The 23,324-nt window shown below is 39.2% G+C and overlaps 1 protein-coding gene and 1 long non-coding RNA gene across 4 annotated transcripts; one reads left to right on the forward strand and one right to left on the reverse strand.

Moving 5' to 3' along the window:
* Nucleotides 1-1,272: 1,272 nt before the first annotated feature.
* LOC124123611 (sialate O-acetylesterase-like) lies at nt 1,273-11,767 on the reverse strand. Of its 3 annotated transcripts, none has more exons than XM_046486822.2 (9): nt 11,623-11,767; nt 9,486-9,817; nt 8,980-9,118; nt 8,409-8,532; nt 8,096-8,184; nt 3,930-4,060; nt 3,167-3,321; nt 2,279-2,471; nt 1,273-1,577 (listed from the first exon to the last, which is right to left on the reverse strand). In XM_046486822.2, the coding sequence occupies exons 1-9, from the start codon at nt 11,690-11,692 to the stop codon at nt 1,320-1,322; spliced, it is 1,491 nt and encodes a 496-aa protein (XP_046342778.2). In that variant the 5' UTR covers nt 11,693-11,767; the 3' UTR covers nt 1,273-1,319. The 3 variants fall into 3 exon arrangements, with proteins under 3 accessions (XP_046342778.2, XP_046342777.2, XP_046342774.2); XM_046486821.2 differs by having other exon boundaries at nt 8,096-8,181; nt 8,373-8,532; XM_046486818.2 differs by having other exon boundaries at nt 8,373-8,532.
* A 1,198-nt stretch (nt 11,768-12,965) lies between these two features.
* LOC125372940 lies at nt 12,966-22,912 on the forward strand. Its single transcript, XR_007218283.1, has 3 exons — nt 12,966-12,978; nt 13,928-13,963; nt 22,546-22,912. It is a non-coding gene; the product is annotated as an uncharacterized LOC125372940 (long non-coding RNA).
* Nucleotides 22,913-23,324: the final 412 nt, after the last annotated feature.

The following is a 23,324-nucleotide window of genomic DNA, read 5'->3' on the forward strand; positions in this document are numbered from 1 at the left end:
GGTCTAGTGGTAGAGCCCCGGCCGCGTCATACCAAACGACGTTAAAAGATGGTACGTGTTGTTACCCCATCTGGCGCTCGGCATTAAAGGGCTAAAACAAGGACTGGTCGGCCCGGAGTCAGTATACTGTGTCTAATCTTGGACGCGACGTTAAACCCCATTTCACCTCACCTTACCTCACAGATGGACGACCACTACGGGAACGGTCTCTGGCGTAGTGTATAACATCGCAATTATGCGTGCGTCACGCAGCGATGTACCGGATTCAAGTATGCCTATGACTCGCCATCTAGCGTCGTTGCATGATGAAATCTCATCAAAACGATCAACAGCTGTGTTTTGTCTACACTCTGCTGTTTGGAAGCTGGCAAATATATGGGATTGGATATCTAGCCTTTTATGGAGAACATTTGAAGCAGTTTATCCTCAATACTCGACATTTCTTGCACAAAATACATACCAGCGACAATTGGTTGGTTATGTTTCTCTCATGCTCCCTGTGCTGGTTCAAATATAAATATTCATATAAGGTTTGCAAGTGATAAACCTTTTTACACGTCACAATAACGCTTGCCTTTGAGTATATTGCAGTATTAAGCTACATACAAGTATGCAATAGAGGGACTGTCTGGAGGAGAGATGGTCGGTAGTGCGATCCTCTGGAAGCATCATACCAGAGGTACTACTTGTTACCATGCCTGGCGCCTGGATTTAAAGGGATAAACCAGTCATGTATGCATGCACGTCGCTATATAAGTGCAATAATCTTGAACGCGAGGGTATTACCAATTTCACCTCACCTCAGGTACACTGTAATGTATTTACCACATAAGTGCATAAATGATGATGTTTTTGTAATAACATTGACATGAGCCATTCTTTAAGTTTGAAAAAAATGATTTAGTTGTTATGACATAAGAATGCATTGTGTGCAAAATGTGAGCATTTAGTTAAGCATAAACGGAGTCGGCGTAAATGTCTATAAACACGTGCATGTACCCGAAGTTGGTGTAATTATTTCAAGATGGTAAGGCTATGTATTAAGGCAAGGATATAATGGCAATACACGCCAAACTGTTGACAAAATGAATTTAATGCATTTTGTTTATACCCCGGTGGTCGATATCTGATGCTCTGGTCTTTACTGAATTGCCATGATGTTATTTTACAATGACGGTGGTTTATGTACCCAACGAGCTTACATTTAATAAATTAGAAATACCTAACATTATTCTAAAGATTAATATTAATTACACAACATAGACAGAAACATATTTGAAACATTATTTATCTTCCCGTGGGCTACAAATACAGTTGTTTCAGTTAGGCCGAGTATACCAAGGCCACCCATTGATGTAAAGAGGGGCAGGTAACCCCGATGCTCTACTGTAGATGGCGCACTGCTGGTATGCTTCACAGGGACTTCCGGACCAGTCATAGGAGATACCAACTACCCAGTCGCTCCCACAGCCAGCGTACGATATGGTCACAGATGTCTCGTCATGGAACAATATAGGTGCTGGAATATGCTTGTCTGTGTCGTAGCATTTTTCGGAACTTGAATTTGAACAGCAGAACTGAAAGCATGTGCGAGATGATGCCATTGCATGCATATTAAACATGTAATTTAGTCCTTACTATAATTGCATGGCGATAGTTGACGTGTAAATTAGTACCATGAACTGATGTCATTCCATCATTTTGAAGTCACAATGAAAGGCCATCTCTTCTGGCTCTGAAACCTAACATGACTAGTTCTTTAGCATTATTGGCATAGTTATGTCCCTTCAAATGATAATATCAAATATAACAAAACAGAACCCCTTGCCATGCGGTCTACACAGTGAGTGAGTGAGTGAGTCGCAACGGCAATATTGCAGCCATATAGCGATTATACAATTGTAATAGAAATATACCAATTTGATATAAAAGTGGTATTTGAATAATTATATAAACAACTTAAGGTATTCTTGTTTCCTGCTGCGAAACCCATTTCCAAGCGATCTTAATGTATGTAGTAACTATCTAAACTGTCGGGGAAAAGAAAGTATGCACCTGAAAATTCGATTTGACCAAAAATTAACAAACGGTATCAAAACATTGCCGTGCTCAAAATAGTCGCCAAAAACAATGAGAACTTAAGGATCAAAACACATCTTGATAGCGGCATACGTCAGCATCTAATAACCATTTGTTGTTGTTTCATGTTGAGCCATCATCAAACATGGGTGTGTACCTTTCTGTGGCCCGCGGTATATAATCGGATGTGGTTTCTTACCTCAAAACCAAACCTGGATCGCACAACAATGACCTGGTCATACTGTATCCGCATCAACTTGGTTACGTTCTTGACAAAAGTTATATTATTTGGATATGGGCCCTGGAATTCAATGTCCTTGTCACCGTAGGCGATGTTTAGCGCCCCCAACATCAATCTTGCTGAAACGATTTGCTTGCACCGTGGATGATCTCTGAAAATATTGCGTTTTAAAAATTATTGAATATAGTCTCCATACACCAAAAACGTATGGGAATTCATATTTGTTCACTTTACATAATCAGAACCAAAGGCCATTCACGCATATTGTGCTTGGAAACAGGAGAAATTGATTCCTTTACATTCAATAATGTACTAACTCCCAACACCATTACATCTACTGTAGACTAGGGAAACACAAAACGTGAACGAAAACACGTGTACATAATGTCTATTTTCCTTTTATTAAAACTTAAGGAGAATACGCTATGGTGACAGCTGAGGTGACAGCATGAACAGTCACCCGATACGCATTCAGTTACGGCACACATTTGCGGCCTGGTTAGCCTTGGGGTCACGTAATCTGGCGTCTGTATGCATCACCAGCTACAGCCACCCAAGGCCGTAACTGTGGGTCTCCACGACGTTATAGATCCAAACTAGACCCACCGCCCCATGAAAGACACTCCAGAGCCAACCATTTGTCAACTTTTGCCTTTCTCCCATTGATTTGTATGTTATCTACGTGTAGTAGCTGAAACGCGCTGATGAATATGTGCTGATACTGTTAAATACTGCTGCCTTAATGAAGAGCAGGGTGGCTGTAACTGGTAACATGGATGCTAGATCACTTCATCCCAATGCTAACTTGGCCGCAACTCAATGTCCTGCAGTATGTTTAACTCTTACTGTCCATATGGGGAATGAGGATCAATCAGGTCAGCAGTTATAGCCATAAATGCGTCAGTCTGTCTACCGTTTGGGACAACGCCATAGTCGAAACTCTGACTCCATCTGAAACTACCTGCCTCCGAGGCGTACGCAGGTGCTGTTATTGGTCCCATCTAAAATTATGCACAGAATCAGCTTTCGTCATCTACAGACGTACGGAGTATATAAAAGGTGCAATGTTAAGATTTTAAAGTTACAATTTTAGAGTTTAATTTCATGTGTTGAGAAGGCCATTCTCAAAGCAAGTTTTCAAATAAGCTGGCATCTAATCTAGCGAAATAACACAGTGAAACAAATTGTCAGATGCCAAGGCGTACATGTACTTGCAAAGTGAGATATGTTTATGTACTAAGTGATGCCTTAAGCGAGCCTAAAAGAGTTAAATAGTAAACATGAACGTCGTTTAAAATGTGCCAAAACACACAGGTCATACGATACAAGCTGAAATCTAATATTTCACTTTATATCTCCATACTTTAAGTATGATATTATGACTTTATATCATTCCACAATAATGGGAGTTACAACTGATGAGATTCATCTCCAGGTAGCAACCAACAAACTAATCACACCTACACTTATGGGAAGGATGCGCCAAAGCAAGCCTATATAACTTACCAATCTCTCCCTCTAAAACAAGTTTTATCTTTTTGCATTGATGCGTTTTTATTAAATGTTTATAGTGAAATGCGAGTGGTCGATTGGAATGTGTCACAGTTACCTGGACGATACCAAACGGCATGCTGCTGCTTGTTTCGTTGAGGGTCTTGGATCTATAGAGTGTTCTCATGTTTGACATCATGACTATGAAATCATAGCCATAGTTGAAATCTGACTTCAGATTGCCGGATCCTGAAATATGGAATATAAAATAAACATGGAAATACGTTTTTGAATGAGTGAGGTCTTTAGCTGTTATTTGTCACATTAAGATACATAAGTCGTTTTACAAAAAATATCGGGAAACGTTAAAGAATGTATCCGCAGTTTTCAATTTTAGAGCTATCATAAACACATATTTATCCCATTTCTAACGTTGAAATTCACTTTATACTGACTGGAGCTATTCACCTATTTGTTTTTCTAAAACTTCCAATTTGAAATACACGCAGAGACGAGAAATATGTTACAGGAATAGATTTTTGTTCATATTTCAGACTATTTGCTATGTTGTCAGAGTAACGTGACAAGGAAATACACGAGTCATCAGAAGATGACAAATACCCCTAATTCGAAAGAACAAATCCTCTGACTGTTACTTTAAGTCCTAGTTGATGTGAGAATTTCAATATAATATGTGTGGCCTTATACAAGAGTAGCTATTGAGCTATCAAAACAAAACCATGGAACTGGGAACTTTGTATTTCTATGTCAGGTACACACCACTATGAACAGAGTTAAAATCAAACTTGTTGCCATGGAAACAGAAAATGTATAGCTTCGAAATATCCCAAGATTGCAAAAGGCACCAAGACAACCTGGTCTTTGTGTATGCACAGTTTCAAGAAATAGTACCTATCAGTTTCAGAGATTTGGTCCGGGCAAACCGTGAGTGAGTTAGAATTGAAAGTCACATCGGCAGTATTTCAGCCAAACAGTGCATATCAAAAGTTATACATGATAAATACCCTTAGACTACAGAAACAAAATGTCAAAAAGAATAGGAAACTATCACAGTTCTATATTTATAACCAGAATATAACCCTAAAAAATATAACACTACATTACAATACATTATAAAATAAGTTACAGATTTCCAACAACCAAAGTTAGGCCATCACACTTGACCATAACTTTGGAAATAAAAAAATATGAATTAGTATATATTGAAAACGTCCACATACTGTTGGTTGGTTGGTTTGTTGTTTAACGCCGCACTCAGCATTGTTCCAGCTATATGACGGCGGTCTATAAATAATCGAGCCTGGACCAGACAATCCAGTGATTAATATCATGAGCATCGATCCACGCAATTGGGATCGATGACATGTATCAACCAAGTCAGCGAGCCTGACCACCCGATCCCGTTAGTCGCCTTTTACGACAAGCATAGTCGCCTTTTACGGCAAGTATGGGTTGCTGAAAACCTATTCTACTCCGGAATCTTCACGGGTCCGTCCACATACTGACGTAGTCAGCGCTTGTTATTGAAAATCAATACAGTCAAGCAGGACATGCTTGACCGTGATTCTTTCATATCAAGGGATAACAAAATGGAGGATCCTCATCTTTCAATAAATACTCTTTCACTAAATACTGAGGATGACAAACAGGACAACAATGGACAGGTGTCAAAATGAGAAAATTACACGGCAAATGAAAAAGGTCAAGGTCATGAGAACGTAGTCGCATAAACTCGTGCACATTGAGTAGGACGCCGAGCACTGAAAAGCACAATACAAATCGCCTGTTATTATAATTACTGCCGGGAACCTCCTTCCCATGGAGTACGAATTAAGTGATCGCGATTATTAGCCCACATCGCCTGCAGTGCATAATCCAACTGTTGCAATGGTTCCTGATGAAATTCACGTGCGCGGCGATCTAACTTGTCCCTTTGGTGTTCTATGGGGTTCACCTCTTTCGATTTTAGAAGGCCATATATTACTGCTTGCTACCCCTACACAAAGATAGCAGGACACCACATCGCCGGTCATGTCAGGACGACCTTTTATTCGATAAATCAGAGCGTTGGAGGACATTTCCAAATTTGACCCATCGGTGACAAAAATGATGTCCGATGTAGTTCCCTATTTTGACTTTTTGACATGTTTTTCAGGTGAACATTGAATTGCCTTTGCATGTGTTTGTGACGGGTACCACCGGTTGGGCAGTATACGCTCACCTTTTCGCGAACACCTGGTATCATGACTATCTGATAGTGATTCATAAACGCATGATCATGATATAGTCGGAATCGTACAATCGACTCGGCTTTGTGCGAGTGAAAGTGAAAGTGAAAGTCCGAATTTATTTTCCAATCATGCAACGTCTAAAATGTTAACACGGGGCATTCCGAATGACAGTTGCGGGCTGTACGGCTAATTCTCTCGCTTCAATGGGATAGACAATTGAAACGGATGAGTACTTCCATAGCCCGTGGCCAAGTACTGCAATCTGGGTCATCTATCGGACATTCCTGAATTTTCGTTTGTTCACTTTTCAAACATTGAATCAAGAATTTTGTCAAAATAATTTTGAAATGGAAGTTGCAATTTCGAAACTGGTGGTGTTAAGCTCGAGAAAGTTGCTTTCTGATTGTCCAGAGTCGATTTCCTGTTAGTCATTTCATTGGTCGGTCAAAGTTCGCGAAAGGTCATTCTGACGTTACCTGTAATGGGATGTCCTCAGATCTTTGTGTTTCGGTAGAGAGAACTAAGATCTGACATTAAAAAAGATTGGTTCTACACGTATGGAAAAACACCGCCTTCATCATTATGTTGCCACCACCAAACCTCCCGTTTGTAGGTATCGACAAAACATGTATAACCAAGTCAATACAGCATACAGCTGTAGAATATCATCACAAAAGCGCTGGGCCGTGCACAAAGTTTGTTCCATCAAAGTGGCAGGTTGCTGTCACCAATATAGCCGAGTGCGATTGTCAAATATTGTTGTAATATTGTATATCAGCTTATGTATATTATCACATTGTTCCAAGTAAATTACGCCCTGATATAACTGGAATAATGTTAAAAGTGGCGTTAAACCCAACTCACTCACTCACTCAAGTAAAGTACCGTTCACTATCAAAGCATATTTCCAACCAAAGACAATAAACTATATGCAAACATTTATTATTACTTGTTTGTTTGGTTTCCTACTTGCTAGGGTTACGACCGGGTACGAAAACTGAACTCGAGTACCCGACAATACCCGAACCGGACTCGAGTACCCGTAGTTCAATGTTGTCCCACTTGTTTGTAATGCTTTTGCGAATAAAAGGTCATCAAACATCTATTGATCTATTCTATTTTTATTAAATGCCTGCATGGCTTACCTAAAACATTTGAACGTTTGTCCGCTTTGTCGTCCATTTTGAAGTGACTTACGAGTTACGAAAGGCGATTAGAGTTATCTCCCCTGAACGGGTACTCGAGTCCTGAAAATTGGACTCGAGTCCTAAGCTACCTGACCCGTTATCGGGTACTCGAGTACCCGTCGCAACCCTACTACTTGCACTCCCCACATAACCCATTTGTTTGCAGTTTTTCCTTCTGCCCATGATCTGACCACGTCGACATCACTGACAGAACTACTCACATCTCAAACTTTGCTATTAGAAATAAAGCAATGTGATATCAAAGTTGTAAAAGTGACACGGGGATGAAAAATGGCAATGGTGACAGTTTTACAAGAACTACATTGACTGCATACGTTTAACACACTGATACATGCACAACCGTTATTCCAATATATCGACGATGTCTTTTGTCGAATCCAGATATCGTCAACAATTTTATGACATCCTGACAATTTGTATCATAGACATAGGTATTTCCGTTTAATGACTATTACTAATTCCAATGCACATGGCATAAGTCATGAATCAGAACACAATATTAGTCTTTTAAATGTTTATCTGTTTGATACTTTCTAACAATTCTCTGTACACAAATCTTATTTTGTCATTATCCCTTTGATAAAGTTTAGTCTTGCTGTGATATATATGCATACATTATAAAATACCATTCCTTGTCGTCCGTGTGATAATGTTCAATTTTAAATTTTCTACATATTCTTTCTCGTGGTTTTATTGGTAAGTGTCCTATTTTCTTAATATGTAATTTTTTTAACATCATATAGTTTCTTTTTCACATTTTAGTGCTAATCATCTGTGCAATATGAATTTCCCTTGGGATATTAAAGTCTTATCTTATCTTATACCTTGATACCATATGATGCCAAATGTAACCATGTGCGACAGCGGGTAGATCAGGCCATTCCAGGATCCGGGGTCTATGGGTGGAATACTGCTGAAAAGGTCAGGACAAAATATCCTTTATTGTAAAATAACATTTTAAATGAGATAAATTTAATTTAAAATAAAGAAAGATGTGACAAGACTATATTTTAGTTACATGAAGAAACATGTTTGCACATTAATCTTTTCAATCTTGAAAATCTTGTCAATCTGTATTATATATGTTACAAAATTACAAACCGTGGAAAGTGTATCAACTTTTCATTATTAACTTTCCTCTCTGGCGAAGAGTGTGTTGCTTCAGGAAATGTCACTTGGATCAATCCAATTGGGTGTTTTGTGTGTGAGTAAAGATATTCGCCAAAGAGCCAACATACTGCCGAAAAGTTCCCCAAGGACGCTAGAATTAGAACATATAAAAAGGATCGTTGACAATAAATGCACATTCGGCCATAAGACAAATTCCTCTCTCTGGGAAAACTCAAGCAAAAACTCGATTTAGCGTTACTTAGATTATGGAGAAACAGCTGAAATTTAATAATTATTTTCATTCCTTTCGTCGAGACAACATGTCTCAAGTGACACCGCCTCATGCATGTCTCTTACTGTAGTTTGATGATAGATGATAAAGCAAGAGCATAACTGCATATCCAGTAAGTCTCTCATGACAAAGCATTAGTTGGTGGGTCACCGTTCTAAGTCGGATTTCCCACGTGGTCCCCATACATGCGAAGACCAAGAACATGATTACGATATTATATTATACATCAGTTTCCTTTCTGGATTATGGTCCTATCTTCATGTAACGAAACTTTTCCTTATACAACAAACATTAAACAAATGGTACCATTTGAAGGGGTTGTCCAGTTGATGTCGATGCCTTTCAGATCATCCAGCGCAGTTGCAGACTGGTAATCTTTAGGTTTTAGTACCCTGAGATGCTTGTATTCCATTGCCTTCTTGATCTCATTTGTACTGTTGGTTATCTAATGATTACAACAGAGAAAACGAATGTTAGTTCTGTCTTGTTGTATGAATGGTGTACGTAGAATAAGTCATATGCTCATAGTTTTGCACATTGCATACTTCTATCCAAATAATGCAATACCTTTGTCAATAATACCCTTATATCTGAGCTGGAACTAAATCTGAATAATTATGAAGTATCTGTTTCATATCTCCAATGCCTGAAGTAAACAGTTGCATCCATTTATATCTTTTGCTTTTATTCGATACAAAATATTCTTTCAGAAATTCTATATACACATGAAAGATATAAAATACTTTTTTCTGTTCCCAAATTCGGATTATTTTCCGGAGGTCGTTTGTTCAGTTGATTTAAGCTATACCAACCTGGGACATGGGGAAGGCCATGTCCGTCTGTCCGGGACACATCCAAACGTCTCCGAATAATACATCATGTATCGATACATTTCCTTCTTGGGAAGATGCAGTAATGATGAAAGGTCCTGTGTCAGAAACTGCTGGGAGCTTAACCTGCCAAACGCCACCCGTTCCATTCGTATTTTTGATGATTCGTGTGTGAACAGATCCTGTCTTTGAGATTTCAACAGTAACTTGATCTCCAATCTGGCGTCCATATCCCCATATCAACGCTTTCTGTGGCGCCCTCTGAAGGACCATATGGTCCTGGTAATAGGATGCATATTCCAGGCCATTTATCTCTGTAGCATAATATGAACACATTCAACGACAAAGCCAGAGAATAACCAGTCTCGATTATCCCACGCAATATTCCACTGGTTGTAAAAGGCAAAATAGTGGTGAAAATTATATGAATGGATCATTGACACAATCAGTGATGACACCGGATCTTCACGGAACGGGTGTCCTGTCCTACCGGTAGCATCTGCCACTAGCATAACTTGCATAAAAAGATATGTGTTTGTTGAAATCAATCAACGTTAGAAGGGTTAAACTAATTTGCGATTTGCTAAATATTTTACGGTGGAATAGATATCCTTTCAACATTCAACAACTAAATGAGATGCGCGAATCAATATGAAATCAAGGCAAACCGTAACAGTGTTCACGAAATAGAAATCCTTCTCCTTCACCAAGAGCGCACAGATCATACTCGTTGCAAGTTGATGTGCTCCTCAGGCCAAATAATTACAATATATGTGATCGATATAAATGAGTGACAGTTTCAAAGATGTTTCATAGTGTAAGCGATAGTGAAACACGTTTATATAGAAAATGAAGATGAGTATTACATGTTATTGCAACAGTGCTGAACATCTGGCGTCATTACATAAGATTGTCACGACTGTTTTGCTACGAACAAACAATGCCATGTAGATTTTTGTATTTTGCTGGGGTTGAGTCCGTTCCGGGATTCGATCTCACACTGCCAGAGTCACCTAATCGCCAGCACACAAAGTCATCGATCTATCCCACTCAGCCACCGCGGCTTCCACAATAAATGACAGTCTGACAACTGGTAGTCTAGATCACGTACATGTACTTTGTGACTTTTTGTTTGTGTTATTCTTGAATCTGTTTCGGTGGATACTCGTGACAGATTACTCTCCGACCTTTATAACTTTACATAACACCGTATGTATTAGGAGGTGTGTTGGGGAGTAGAATAAGCATCATGTGCCTCTTGCTTGCTGCGCCGACTAATGAGGATAGGAGAAACCACTGGTTTCGAATTCCCTGTCCAAACTCAAATATCTGCAGGCCGCCGTTATAAAGCTGAATTATTATCGGCTTTGGCGTAAACAAAAACATTCACTGATTTTCAGTTTCCGTGTATAAGTATATATCTTTAGTCGTGAGTAAGACATTAAGATGTGCCTTTATCATATCGTTCACAACACTTTAAAACACCCAACATTCTTGATTGTAAAAAGAACCAGTAACTCAACATCAAACAGGATGAAGCTCTGTGGCAGCGCAACTGATTTCGAATTAATATGGGCGGAATATTTGCCTTTAGTAATTGATGATTGCCCTTTTTCTAAAACAGATTATGAGAATGATAAGAATGTGCTGAAACTAGTGATACAACACAAAGACAGTTGGTAAACACTTGCAGTTTCGTTTTCTATTTGCACGTTATGATTCGGCACTTCATGACATGAGGAACAAGCAACTGAATTGATTTGGACAAGTTTTTTAAATTGTTAAATCTTTGCTGACAAGTGACAAGTGTCTATGCAGACATAACTGTACAATACTGTTTCTAGAATACCATCTGATGGATGTGATCAATATAAATGCACATTGTGTGTTTCGTACGGAGGTAGTGTCTGTAAATACAGTGCCGATATGAATAATTTATACAGCAAAATTACATTAATCCGGACATTACCTTCCCTGAATATGTACTGAACATGTCTGGATAATCAAATGTCTAGTTTAACAATATGTCTCGTATCAATATGTGTTATCAATATGTGTTACGTTAAATGCTTACGAAGCCGTCATAAAATCAACAAGGAGGAAGAGTATTTATATTTACCTGGTAGAAGTATTAGCAATAACAACGTCGTCCATTTCACCTCGCTGTGCAATCTGGTTTTATCTTCCATCTTGTAAGCTTGTGGGAACACGACACATGTCTTGTCATAAGCGGTGTTACGAGCTATCTACACAACAGGTGGATGTATTTGTCATGACTTAAATAAACACTGGTGTCTCTCTTCATAACCTACTTAGGTCCTATTTTATGTAGGTAAATATTAAAGCTTGACTAATATGAATCATATTACGATTGAATAATCCCGCCTTATTATCATTGTACATTTCACCACATCATATTATTAATATAAAAGGTAAAACTACATGAGAAAGAGACTACTAACCGAAGTAGTGTTTTTTTTAAGTTAATGAAATATCCCCGACGTCACCCTAATAATATCTTTTGATCTCACAATTATTTTATTCGTGTATAAAAGTTCACATGTCAAATTATTTTTTATTGAATAAAGCACTCTTATGTTTACTTCGAGTTTTGTAGTTTTGATCCCGTGGGTTTACCTTAAATACTTAATACACCGAGGAATAATAAACATACCGAACTTTGAAAACGTCTCGATTGAACCTAAAGGGAATGTGTAATAACGGTTCAACAGTTACTTCCAGCTTCTCTCTGGAGGAACGTTCACGTCAGTGTCAACACTGAAGGATTTTTATTTCATAAAGGTCATTAAGGAAAGCGTAAGAGAAGTATATTTCTCGCAGCTAAATAACACCAAATAGATGCTGAAACATCGCAAATAATATACTTGTATTCCACATGGTCTACTTTACAGTAAACGAAGAGAAAATAGTAGCATTGCGGGGATATCAAGAGTTCCTATTACTTATAGATGCTTGGCCCTTGGGCAGTATCATATTGCGGAAACAAAGCTTATTTGTGTTGAGATCTCGAGAGCAACATGTCCATTTATAGTCTGACATTTAAGAAATTGGAAAATGTCGATCGAATGTAAGCCCAAGGGATGTAAACAAAACTATCTTGTACGCACCAAAGGCAATTAATAGTTAATTTTACAAAGTTCCCAACCGAGCCCCCTCATCAGTACATTTCCAAAGTTTATAGCGTTAACTGTAGAAATGTTGGCAATTTCTGTATTTAAACTCCTCTATGTAAATCTGTTTGTGAGAAATTCCAATTATACAGAAATAAGGGATGTTGATCTGCTTCACTGTGCAGATCACTGCTCAAGAAGAGAAAACTGTACCTCAATATTCTATCTTAAACTGACGAAGCGGTGTTCAATTCTTGATAGAGTAATTCAAGACAAAGTTTCCCTGAAGTCTTCGCTTGGTTATAAGCAATTCGTGAAGCAAATGGTGGCAAGCGACGATTATGGTATGTTGTACGTTTATATCCAATATGCATATGGAAATACGTTTTAATACCCAGGCTGTATCGGCAGATATGAATTTTGGACATATCATATCATATCAATACGTTTAAATTCATTGAAGAAATATTTTAATGAACTATATATTTCACAACACGCCAATTTCCTCTCATAAGCGCACGGACGCTTATCTTGTCAGACAGCTCCATGACCCGGCGGTTAGTTGATACTCGGCAGTAAATAATGTCCTGGCGTAAGTAATATGCTGTATGTTCATAAACTTTCGTGATTCACGGAGATAAATGCAATAGATTAAAAACATAATCGGCGCTTATTGGAGCCGCGCTAATGTAAGGCCTGGTGCTTATTTTGACAAACAACCTATTTTAGAGACTGCGCTAATTAGGGACTTGACTTAATTAGGGGTTTAAAATATAGGTCGTTTCAGAACTGGGCTCATATTAAAGCCGACGCGATAAAAAGGACCCGGCATTAATTAAGGAAATATCGAAAGTTTCATTAACGTTGTTTAGCCGTTGTTATGTTTTTCCACGTTTTTACATCAGACATCGAATCAAACGTCTCCTCTATCCCAGTCTTGCCAGCTAAGAGTCGGGTGGTCAGATTCGGTGTCCTCGTGCCCCAATAACGTGGATCATTTCTCATGCCTTAGTTCAGACTCGACATGCTAACGTGACATGTCTTGATGAAATTGATGAAATACCGCACTAAATATAGGGACGTTGGTCAACTGTTACAGAAACAATGAAGACTGAGTTGACTGCGACTCAGCACTCAACTCCGTTATTCCTCGAATGCGACGTTTCAGTACATTCCGTCATTGAAAGAAAAAAGAAGTTGAAATTCACACGTCAGATCTTCCTTCAATGACACTACTCATTCCAAAATGCCATTGAAAGATATCATTTCTATATCACTTGTTCTCTTTCCCAGAAGCCGTGTCATCGTACCCAAAAGACTTGGTTCGCTGTAAGTATTATTAACATTATCCCTAAATAACTCCACAAAAATGAGGACGGTTATAAAGTACAAAATGGGACACAGCCATGATGTCAAATTGTCATTCCTACAGCTTCAAAGGGGCACAAATTTAACCAACGACCAACCACGACCGTGGGACTTTTCCTAGTGTCGCATTGTCGCCTTTTGATAACAATTTTGGATTTCACCAATGCTTGACAATGCGATAACTGGACACATTTTAAGGTTAAAGTATGTGTCGTGTTGTCGTATTTGTCGCCCAATCCAAACTGTATTTACACGAGGCGTTAAAATGTACGTTAAGACGACATATTGTGCATGTCTCATAGACGCCCAGTTCCATTATTGATGCGCGTTTGTAGGAACTTAATTAGACTAATGCGCAAAAAATGTCGTTCTTTTTCAGTTCTAGAAAAAAGTACATAAGTAATACGGGTTGTGTCAAAATGAAACAAATCGTTTCTTGAAAAGGTATTGTTTTTATCTATACAGTCGGTGTCGTTTTCATAAAACAGCAAGAAGAAACTAATTTAACGTCAATGTATTGAGTCTGGTTCCGGCATCCCAAGGACGTGAAGGCAGCACTAGTCACGAGAAAAAGGACGAAGGCCAACGCTACCATTTATTTGGAAGATTTGGAGTACTATTGGGACTACAAACAGTGACAACAAGGCTATGCTCCGTGACGGTGTTAAAAATCCAACGAGGGCTTCAACATTTGCTAATGGATGGGTCTACAAAACAGAAAACACTCACAGTATCGACTGGAAAGGATAGTTCTTAATATTGCTTTCAAACGTTTAGCCAAACTAGAAACAGTGTGCACCAAATCAGAATAAGACCGCATGTTCCAGGGCCTGAGTTTGAGTTGATGCAGACAAAATTCCTAAATGTCCCACAATATCTCAAAATACTTTAAACCATTAACAGTTTCATGTTCCATTCGAACAATAGTTCACCCAAGTTGTTCAATTACAGGTACGTGTTGCAGAACGTGGACTTGGCATGTTATAATATAAATTCCACTACTCGTGGCTGCCATGACTCATAATAATAATACCAGTCTGTTGGTCATATAATCACAGGTGAATATTTATTATTGTTGACAATAACAACATTCGCCAGTTATTCAAATATAGACCAACATATAGCATGCAGCCTCCTACCAATTGGGATCAAAACTTAAAAAGCATTAATGATGTTGTCGAAGCGTGTGACCAAAATAGACAAAAGCAAAGGTGAACCTTTTGAAAGCCTTGTTCCCTCTGAAAAATCCTAAAATAAAACCGACAAAGGAGAAACCACTTGTGTTGCATGTGCTTCATTGTTTGGCAGGACCTAAGCCACAGAAACCCCTAATAGTCAAACACAGTCAACCATCCAAGGCCCCTCCGCGACCCCTGTGCGACGATCTGAGACTAGTGGATTTGTGCAATGCTGATTCTATGAATCGGCTGGTCATCTCATGACCTGGCCATACACGATTTCACACAGCCATTTTGTATTTAAAAATAAATTCATTCTAAACGTCCATTGGGCAACCTGTTTGCCGTGGGTTGCGTCCCTGTTTGGGCAGAGAAAAGGAGTCATGTGGTTGAGGGAGCCGGAGCTGGCAATAGTGTTCCTTAGTCCAACACACCACTTCGACCCTAACTTTGCCAAGACGGGTGGTAGAATCTGCCCGATTATACCAATCAGCTGGTCATGTAATGACCAGGTCATTAAACGATTTCGCACAAACACGTGACTTTTAAAAATAAATTCATTGTAAACGTCCATTTATATATATATATATATATATATATGTATCAATCGAACAACTTTCTCAGAGCGCTATGCCCAGAAGGCGGTGGCTCATGGGACAATCTGATGCTGCTGACCTCTTAATTCTGTACGTCTCTAATTGATTGTCATGGTCTGACGTTTTACTCGGTAGATTGCTAAAGCTTTTAGTGTCAAAATTGCTGGCATATGACATCCATTTATCCTCGGTCTTTGCAGCCCAGATTTTCGCGGTAGCACAAGAGTGTCCTTGTTGACACTCGATGGTGTGTGGGGAAAATGGGTGCTGAATCATTTACCTTTCCACATGGCTTCCAAACACTCTGGTTTAAAAAATAAGACACACTGATTTTAACAAATTCTCGTCTGACGAGAATAAGCCCATGCGATCTGACTACTGGCCAGAGTTTGTTTGTTTGTTGTTTAATGCCCCACTCAGCAATATTCCAGCTATATGACGGCGGCCTGCAATAATCGAGTCTGGACCAGACAATCCAGTCATTGATATCATGAGCATCGTTCCACGCAATTGGGATAGGATGACATGCATCAACCAAGTCATTGAGCCTTATCACATGATACCGTTAGAGGCCTCTTACGGCAAGCATGGGTTGCTGAAGCCCTATTCTAAACCGGATAGAACCCATGAAACTGAATCCATTTGCAATCTCCAAAGGTGTCACTTGTATCTACGGTGAGGTTTCAAATGTCACACAGCTCCGATCTGGCTCTCTCCCGTAGAATGTGCACAGAGACTGCAATCTGGTCAAACTTTTAACAGTTTATATCAATATCAAGGTTGCTGCCTCAGTGCAAAATACTCTGAAAACGGGACAGAGCCAGCTGCCTGTCTGGCATGACCGAAGTTGAACTTGCCAAGGAACCTAAAGAACAGTCTGTCACAGCTGTCAAACGATTTGCTGAAAGGAAGGATGGTGTGATTGAACCGACCAACAGCTACCTCTTCACATTTGCGCGAACTTCTATCCCTCGATGTATCAAAGCTTGTTATTGTAGCATTGGAGTGGAAGTGTTCATCCCCAATCCACTTGCCAAGCGTTTGGACATGGATTCATGTCCTGATATGAGTCACAGATCCTAAAAATCAAGCATGAACAAAATATAGGCTTCCAAGAAGCTAAGAAGAGGATTGCCAGTCTGATTACAAGCACTTCATCAACTATTTCCTATAGTGCTGCAGTCTCTCGTCCTGCTGTTATCACTGCTTCTGTTGTCTGCCAGATCTAGACTGATCTGACATGGGTCGAGTCTGTTCAACATCTTCCTACCGCTTCACTACAAAACTGTAGTCACAAACTTAAGTTAAGAATAGATTAGTTGTGATCGTCACGTGACAGGATGTTATCATTCTTAGGTTGTGCGTTCCCGCCAGCAGGATCACCGAAATAAATCAGATTTTTCGGTGCAAAGAAGGCACTAGTATTTGTCGGCAGCAGTTTGTTAGTTATCTGTTGAATTTCGAGAACTTGAAAGAGAGAAATCCTGTCGTTTGTCTGGACTCAACCCCGCAGTTAGGCGGTCTTCAGTAGGCCGAGTGGTAAATGCGACGTTGAATCACCCGAGGGGCCAAGCGTCGAGGACACGCCCGCGGAAGGCTTAACTACCCGTGCCCGTTGAGTGGCAATACAAACGGACAAAAAAATTTTAAAATTACCCTCCTCTCTGTGTATCTCAGACAGGCCACCGAATGTCATGAGGGAATTACAGAAGCACGCTACAATGGTATCAAAATGTGGCAAATAGCTGAAACAGCGTTAAAGTTATTGTGGAATATATCTGCTGATACATCATTAGGTTGTTTTTTTTGTTTGTTTAACGCCGCACTCAGCTACAGAACTAGGAACATTTGCAGAGACTTTGAGTGACTTAAGTACAGTACTGCAGAGCCACATTTTGTTATCACAGGAAAAACAAGCTGGACTATTTGTACAGAATACTTTTGATGCAGATACTGATCGTATTTATAAGTCACTTCGCAATGACAGTGCTTTTCCAGCCACAGCCATTCAACACATTCAAACTGCAGCTACACTTTCTGCAGCGTGGATTTTGTAGACGGTCTCTAGAATGCCTGATTATCGTCGTCCGTTGGAAGGAGCTTTCGGTGAGACGAAGTGGTGGACACATTTTTGACAGTAGTTTGAACCTCGCATCCCAGAAATGAGGACCGGTGATAACATTCTAAATAGGTTGCAGTATGAAAAGAGTAATTGCAGGATCGCCTAGTCTAAATTGGTCAAAGTGGATAGAAATTGGTGGAAGTAACACTATCCTAGATTGTATTTGTAATGATGTTAAATTACCTATTAAAAGCGATCCTGTAAGTTTCTGTGTGCATAAGAATTAGTTATCGAAGACACATTCATTGATTTAGAAATTCATAAATAAATAAAATCAAAAGCAATAAAACTGGTGCAAACACAACCATTTAGTATCTCGCCTGTCGGTGGTGTTCGCGAAAAAGGCAACAAATTAAGACTGATAGGCTCCAAAATTAAGGTACGAAGATATTTCGATTCTGTCACAAGTTACAGATCATGGAGATCACATGGTGTCATGGGATTTCAAAAATGGATTTCGTCATGTAAAAGTAGGAGATGAATATGAAAAAAGTCCTTGGAATTCAATTGAAAGGAAAGTTTTATGTGTGGCAAGTATTACCTTTTGGACTTAGTAAAAGCCAATATGTTTTCAACAAATTGATTGGAACTACAATTATAGGAATTTAGAAGTGTTTCGTCATAGCAGCCTATAATCCCAGACATTTACCAATGATCTTGCTCCTGGCCAATGTGACATCGTCTTTTGCTGGTTACCAAGTCATGTGGGCATAACAGGTAACTCAAAAGCCGATGTTGCAGCTGAAATACCTCTTGACAAACTGTTATCCACTCCTTATCCCGTACAGTGATTTCAAACCAACCATCAAGAGTTATACTCGGGATCTAATGCAAAAATAGTGGGACACCCAGGTAGGCATCAATAAAATTAATGAATTTAAACCAACTATCGGTCATACCTTCTTTGATTTTCAGTGAAGACATGATGAGGTCGTTTTGCGACGATGTCGTATTTGCCACAGTCGGTTTACCCACGGATATCTGCTTAAAACAGATAAGGACGAACCTCCTAAGTGTATCCCTTCTGATGAAAGGTTCACCGTCAACCATATTTTGCTTGATTGTGTGGACTTGCAAATGCAAAGTATTCATGATCTCAAACAGTAAATCTGAAAGATGTTTCCCTGTGTGAGCGGGCATCTCATCTTAAACTACTTGAAAATAATTGGTCTGTATCATAAATATTAAATAATGTATATGAATTGCTTGTTTTTAAATTTGGTGTAATGCTTTTATCGACTGACGGTATTAAAGGCTCTGTCCAGGAGGTTAAAGTACCGTAAAATGATTGTCCCCCATGTGTGACATATAATTCCAATCACAATCGATGTAACTGTTATCAACCAGTGTTTTATGCCAACTCATTGCTGAGCAGTTTTTCAGTATCGGCTAGTTTTGTGCACAGCCACCAGTAGCTTAGTCATGACGTAAATACTGCTGGGGTATCGTGCAGGAAGCTGAGGTACCGTAAGTCCCTATGATCCATATCAAGGTGGCCAAGCTTTGGTTACTGGTGGCTGAAAACCCGTGTTTTAAACCGTTGTAAATACTATTGTTATGCCCAAATACGTTTGACAAATTCGGCTTTACATATAACTTTGTATTCATGACTCACTTGTATATGTATCAACTTGTTTACACTCACTCACTCACTGTATTTTAAGTTTGCACTCCGAATACAACGGAATATGGCCGACGTAGCATCCATGTTGTAAAATGAATCCGATTTTGAAATGAAAATACAATTTAGTACATCTGTTGTTGAAAGAGCGATTTAGCCTATATGTACAATTTTATTGCGATATTTTAAATTTGGACCTTGGTTTGACGTTTCTCTTATATTCTCTCACTATGCATATTTGGCTATATATGTAGTTCTCTGCAATTGGGGGATCGGAAGGTCCGGGGTTCTACCCCAAGCCGCATCATACCAAATGACGTAAAAAGATGATACTTCTTGTTACCCTGTCTGGCACTCGGCATTAAGGGGCTAAAACAAGGACTGGTAGGATCGGAGTCAGTATACTGTGTCCGAGTGGGTTATACATATTAAACTGCGGAATGGTATCTCAGTGGGCTAGCCCTATAAATCGGCATTAGTCCGACCTAGTACAAGCAGCCACACACACGTTCATGCACCTCGCTATATAAAATTATAAGTGCAATAATCTCGAACGCGACGATAAACCCTATTTCCCCGTATTTGGATATCTCTGTTTGTCAAGGCTCGACTAGTTATATGCCTAGTGTTATTTATATCTTGAATATTGCTGACTTTTTACTTTAAAGTACACTATCTCACTCACTTTAAATATTATGTTTTTTGTTCATAAGAAACGACAGCAATCAACCAATGTTCTTCCTCCTTATGGCTCACAAAGATATGTTGTATGTTCCAATATACGTATTATCTTATTTAGGAAAATCAGCAGATACCTTCTGTCAGTGCACTTAGAACTGGACAAAAAACATAATATAGCTCAGTTTGCTGAAAGAAATAATCACGTCACAAAATATGTATACTTAATTCGAATCTTAAGTACTTCCTGGTTTGTATTCTGATAATAAACCTGAAAGTCCCATGATTGTATCTTAGTTTCAGTAGTGTTTGAATTGTGTAACTTCCGGTGTCAGAAAATACTTTCTGACAGCATTAAAACCTTAATTCTGAAAGTCACCTTGTTCTATCTTAGGTTATACGAATATTTAATGACACTTTGACATAACGTCACTTCCAGTTTTGGAAAAGACATCCTTACCTAATTGGAACTTTAAAACAGAATTCTCATGCTAGGTTCATTGCAATGTGTTGACTGCTTCCGGTTTGGATTATGTCACTTCTGGTTTCGGAAAACAAAAAAACTTCAAATCAAATGAACCAATCCGTCAAGCACTGACCAGTCATCAAGATTGAAAATTCTGTGGATCTAGACTAAGTTAAAAGTTCATTGTATTTCCCGTCAAAAGGATTTAATTGTCACTCTCTCTTTAACAACAAAACAAACATTTAATTTCCAGGATAGTCGCCTCTGACGACAAGCATAGTCGCCTTTACGGCAAGCATGGGTTGTTGAAGACCTATTCTACCCCGGATCTTCACGGGTCTATTGTCTTTTAGGCTTGGAGCCCTAAAAATAGTTATCAGTTAATATCAGTCATCTGATTTATTCTGTAAGTCGGACACGGTTGGCGCAGCTATTGCAGTTCGTGGTGATGAGTTGCGTCCATGACTTATAGGATCTAATCATCATGAGTTCGAATTCGAAAGATCCGCCCTGATAATCATTTTTAGTTTGTAAGCACGAAGTCCCTGGTCATGATTTTCCTCAGAATAATAAGTGTTTGCGACCTGCACCACTTTCCTCTAATATGAAGTTGACATGGCGCGTGATATTACGGAATTACTGTAACATGGCGTAAATATTTATTCACTAATTATTTCTTATATATTTCTTATAAATATTATTTATCCTGAACATAAGGATATACATATACTGAACCGCAAAAGAAACGTCACCATGGATAGATATATGAGAAACCTTATTTGTCAAAACACTGTAAACATACTTTGAGACATATTAAAAAGATGAAACTGGGCAAAACTGATCATCAAGGTTAAAAATTAAAGTGTCAAATGTTCTTAAAGTGAAACACAACACTAGCCTCTGAGAAAATGGCATGACAAGTCAGTATCTCGTGTTGTCCGCCATGTGTATTGATGACTGCCGTGCAACGTCGATACATGGAATGGATGAGGCGGTGGTTGAAGGCCATAGACACTTGAGCCCACACTCTGAGGAACGCCTGAGGCAGTTCAGCTGCAGTTGTCGGCCTTGGTCGGACGTCATTTAGCTGTCTTTGAATCTCGTCCCACAGATGCCCAATGGGATTTAAATCGGGACTGAGGGCAGGCCACTACATGGTTCTGATTCCATTCTGCTGGGGGAAGTCTCTTGCTGCTCTCGCAGTGTAGCCACGGGTGTTATCATACTGAAACTCGTGGTTGTGGCGACGTGCCAAATGAGGTCTGGCGTATGGTCTGAAAACTTGATCAATGTACCGAGCTGCTGTGACACCATTGCCTCTCCCTGGACCGATGTTCTGGAAGACCACAGGGCCAACCTGTGCAAGACCAATTCCACCCCACACCATGATGCTCGGACCTCCCCACGAGTCTCTCTCAACAACACAAGCATCCGAATACTTGCCGGGCGGTTTGTCCAGCTTGCAATCGTCGGCTTGGTGTCGCCCATTTCTTGTCAATCTTGGCATGTGGTAGCAATTCAATAACGAATGAATGTCATCCGATCTGGGTGGATGTTTATAGGGCAAGAAGTTGGGGAACGCATGTGCATTTCAATTTGCACGGAACTCACGTGCATCGGGTCACCATGGCCGTGATGCGTTTTGGCGATCGGTTTTATTGTCATCTGCTTTGATTTTTTATCATCAAATTTCATTTTTCCGGACAAGGTATTATTACATTTTAGAAACTTTGACAACAATTACCCAGATATCTAAATAATAACTTTTCATGTAATGTTACTTGGGGTGACGTTTCATTTGCGGTTCAGTATATATTACACGTATTTATATCCTTATAAGTACGTTTATACACGTTAGTTTATGCTTCTGACTACATTGCAGGTCCTGAGCTGAACTTTGATGAAGGCACCGCTTCAGGTCAAGTAGCTGTTGACCCTCAAGGAGTTATCAATTACGATAAAAGAAGAAATGTCAAAAGCAGGTCACCTTCACTTATGAAAAATATGGTCTTAAGCAACAAGGGACTTCATGGACCAGATCATATGTACCTCGTCGTTTCAATTATTTTTGACACAACAGGCCTATTTAAAAAAGCTAACTGGAAAGCGATTAAAATTATTCTTGGCACAAAAGCTGCATTTTACAAATCAAAATCGAGAAAAAGGGTTTGGACGTGCAAAAACACCTGTACAATTGTACCTGGGCATGGTGCCAAAACCAATATAGTTTCATATATTGTTTATGACAAAGGGGAAAGAAAAAAACGAAAAACCCTCACCAAAACTGAGTCAGTGGTTATTGTCGATGGTAGATGGAGCTTTGATGTTGGGTTTCTATTGGATTTCACCAAAGGGCATGTCCACATTATTGACACCAAGAAGGCTTCAATAATATACTCATGCACAGGATTGCCTCCCAGGGAAGCACTTTGGGCAGCAGTTCAACTACATGGTTCGGATGCACATGCGAGACTAAAATCGGGAAAAGAAATCATGGCTGACCCAAAGCTGAAAACCATGTATGAGAATATACTTCAATGAAACAAGCACAATGTAAACAATGCAATACGAAAATGTACACTGAGGAAAAACACGTTTGATTCATGTGTTGTATTGTATGCGTAAGAAATTGATATTAAATAAAAGTTTAGATATTAGGAT

This window comes from Haliotis rufescens, unplaced genomic scaffold (genome assembly GCF_023055435.1).
Source record: "Haliotis rufescens isolate VD_foot unplaced genomic scaffold, xgHalRufe1.0.p SCAF_5, whole genome shotgun sequence".
NCBI classification, from domain to species: domain Eukaryota; kingdom Metazoa; phylum Mollusca; class Gastropoda; order Lepetellida; family Haliotidae; genus Haliotis; species Haliotis rufescens.

Excerpts from the sequence above, each read along its gene's own strand:
- LOC124123611 (XM_046486818.2), bottom strand. The coding sequence starts at position 11,692 with ATGGAAGATAAAACCAGATTGCACAGCGAGGTGAAATGGACGACGTTG. Across the intron at positions 8,533-8,979 it reads CTGGACAACCCCTTCAAATG|CGTCCTTGGGGAACTTTTCG; the intron begins GTACCATTTGTT and ends TTCTAATTCTAG. Across the intron at positions 1,578-2,278 it reads GATCCAGGTTTGGTTTTGAG|TTCTGCTGTTCAAATTCAAG; the intron begins GTAAGAAACCAC and ends ACATGCTTTCAG.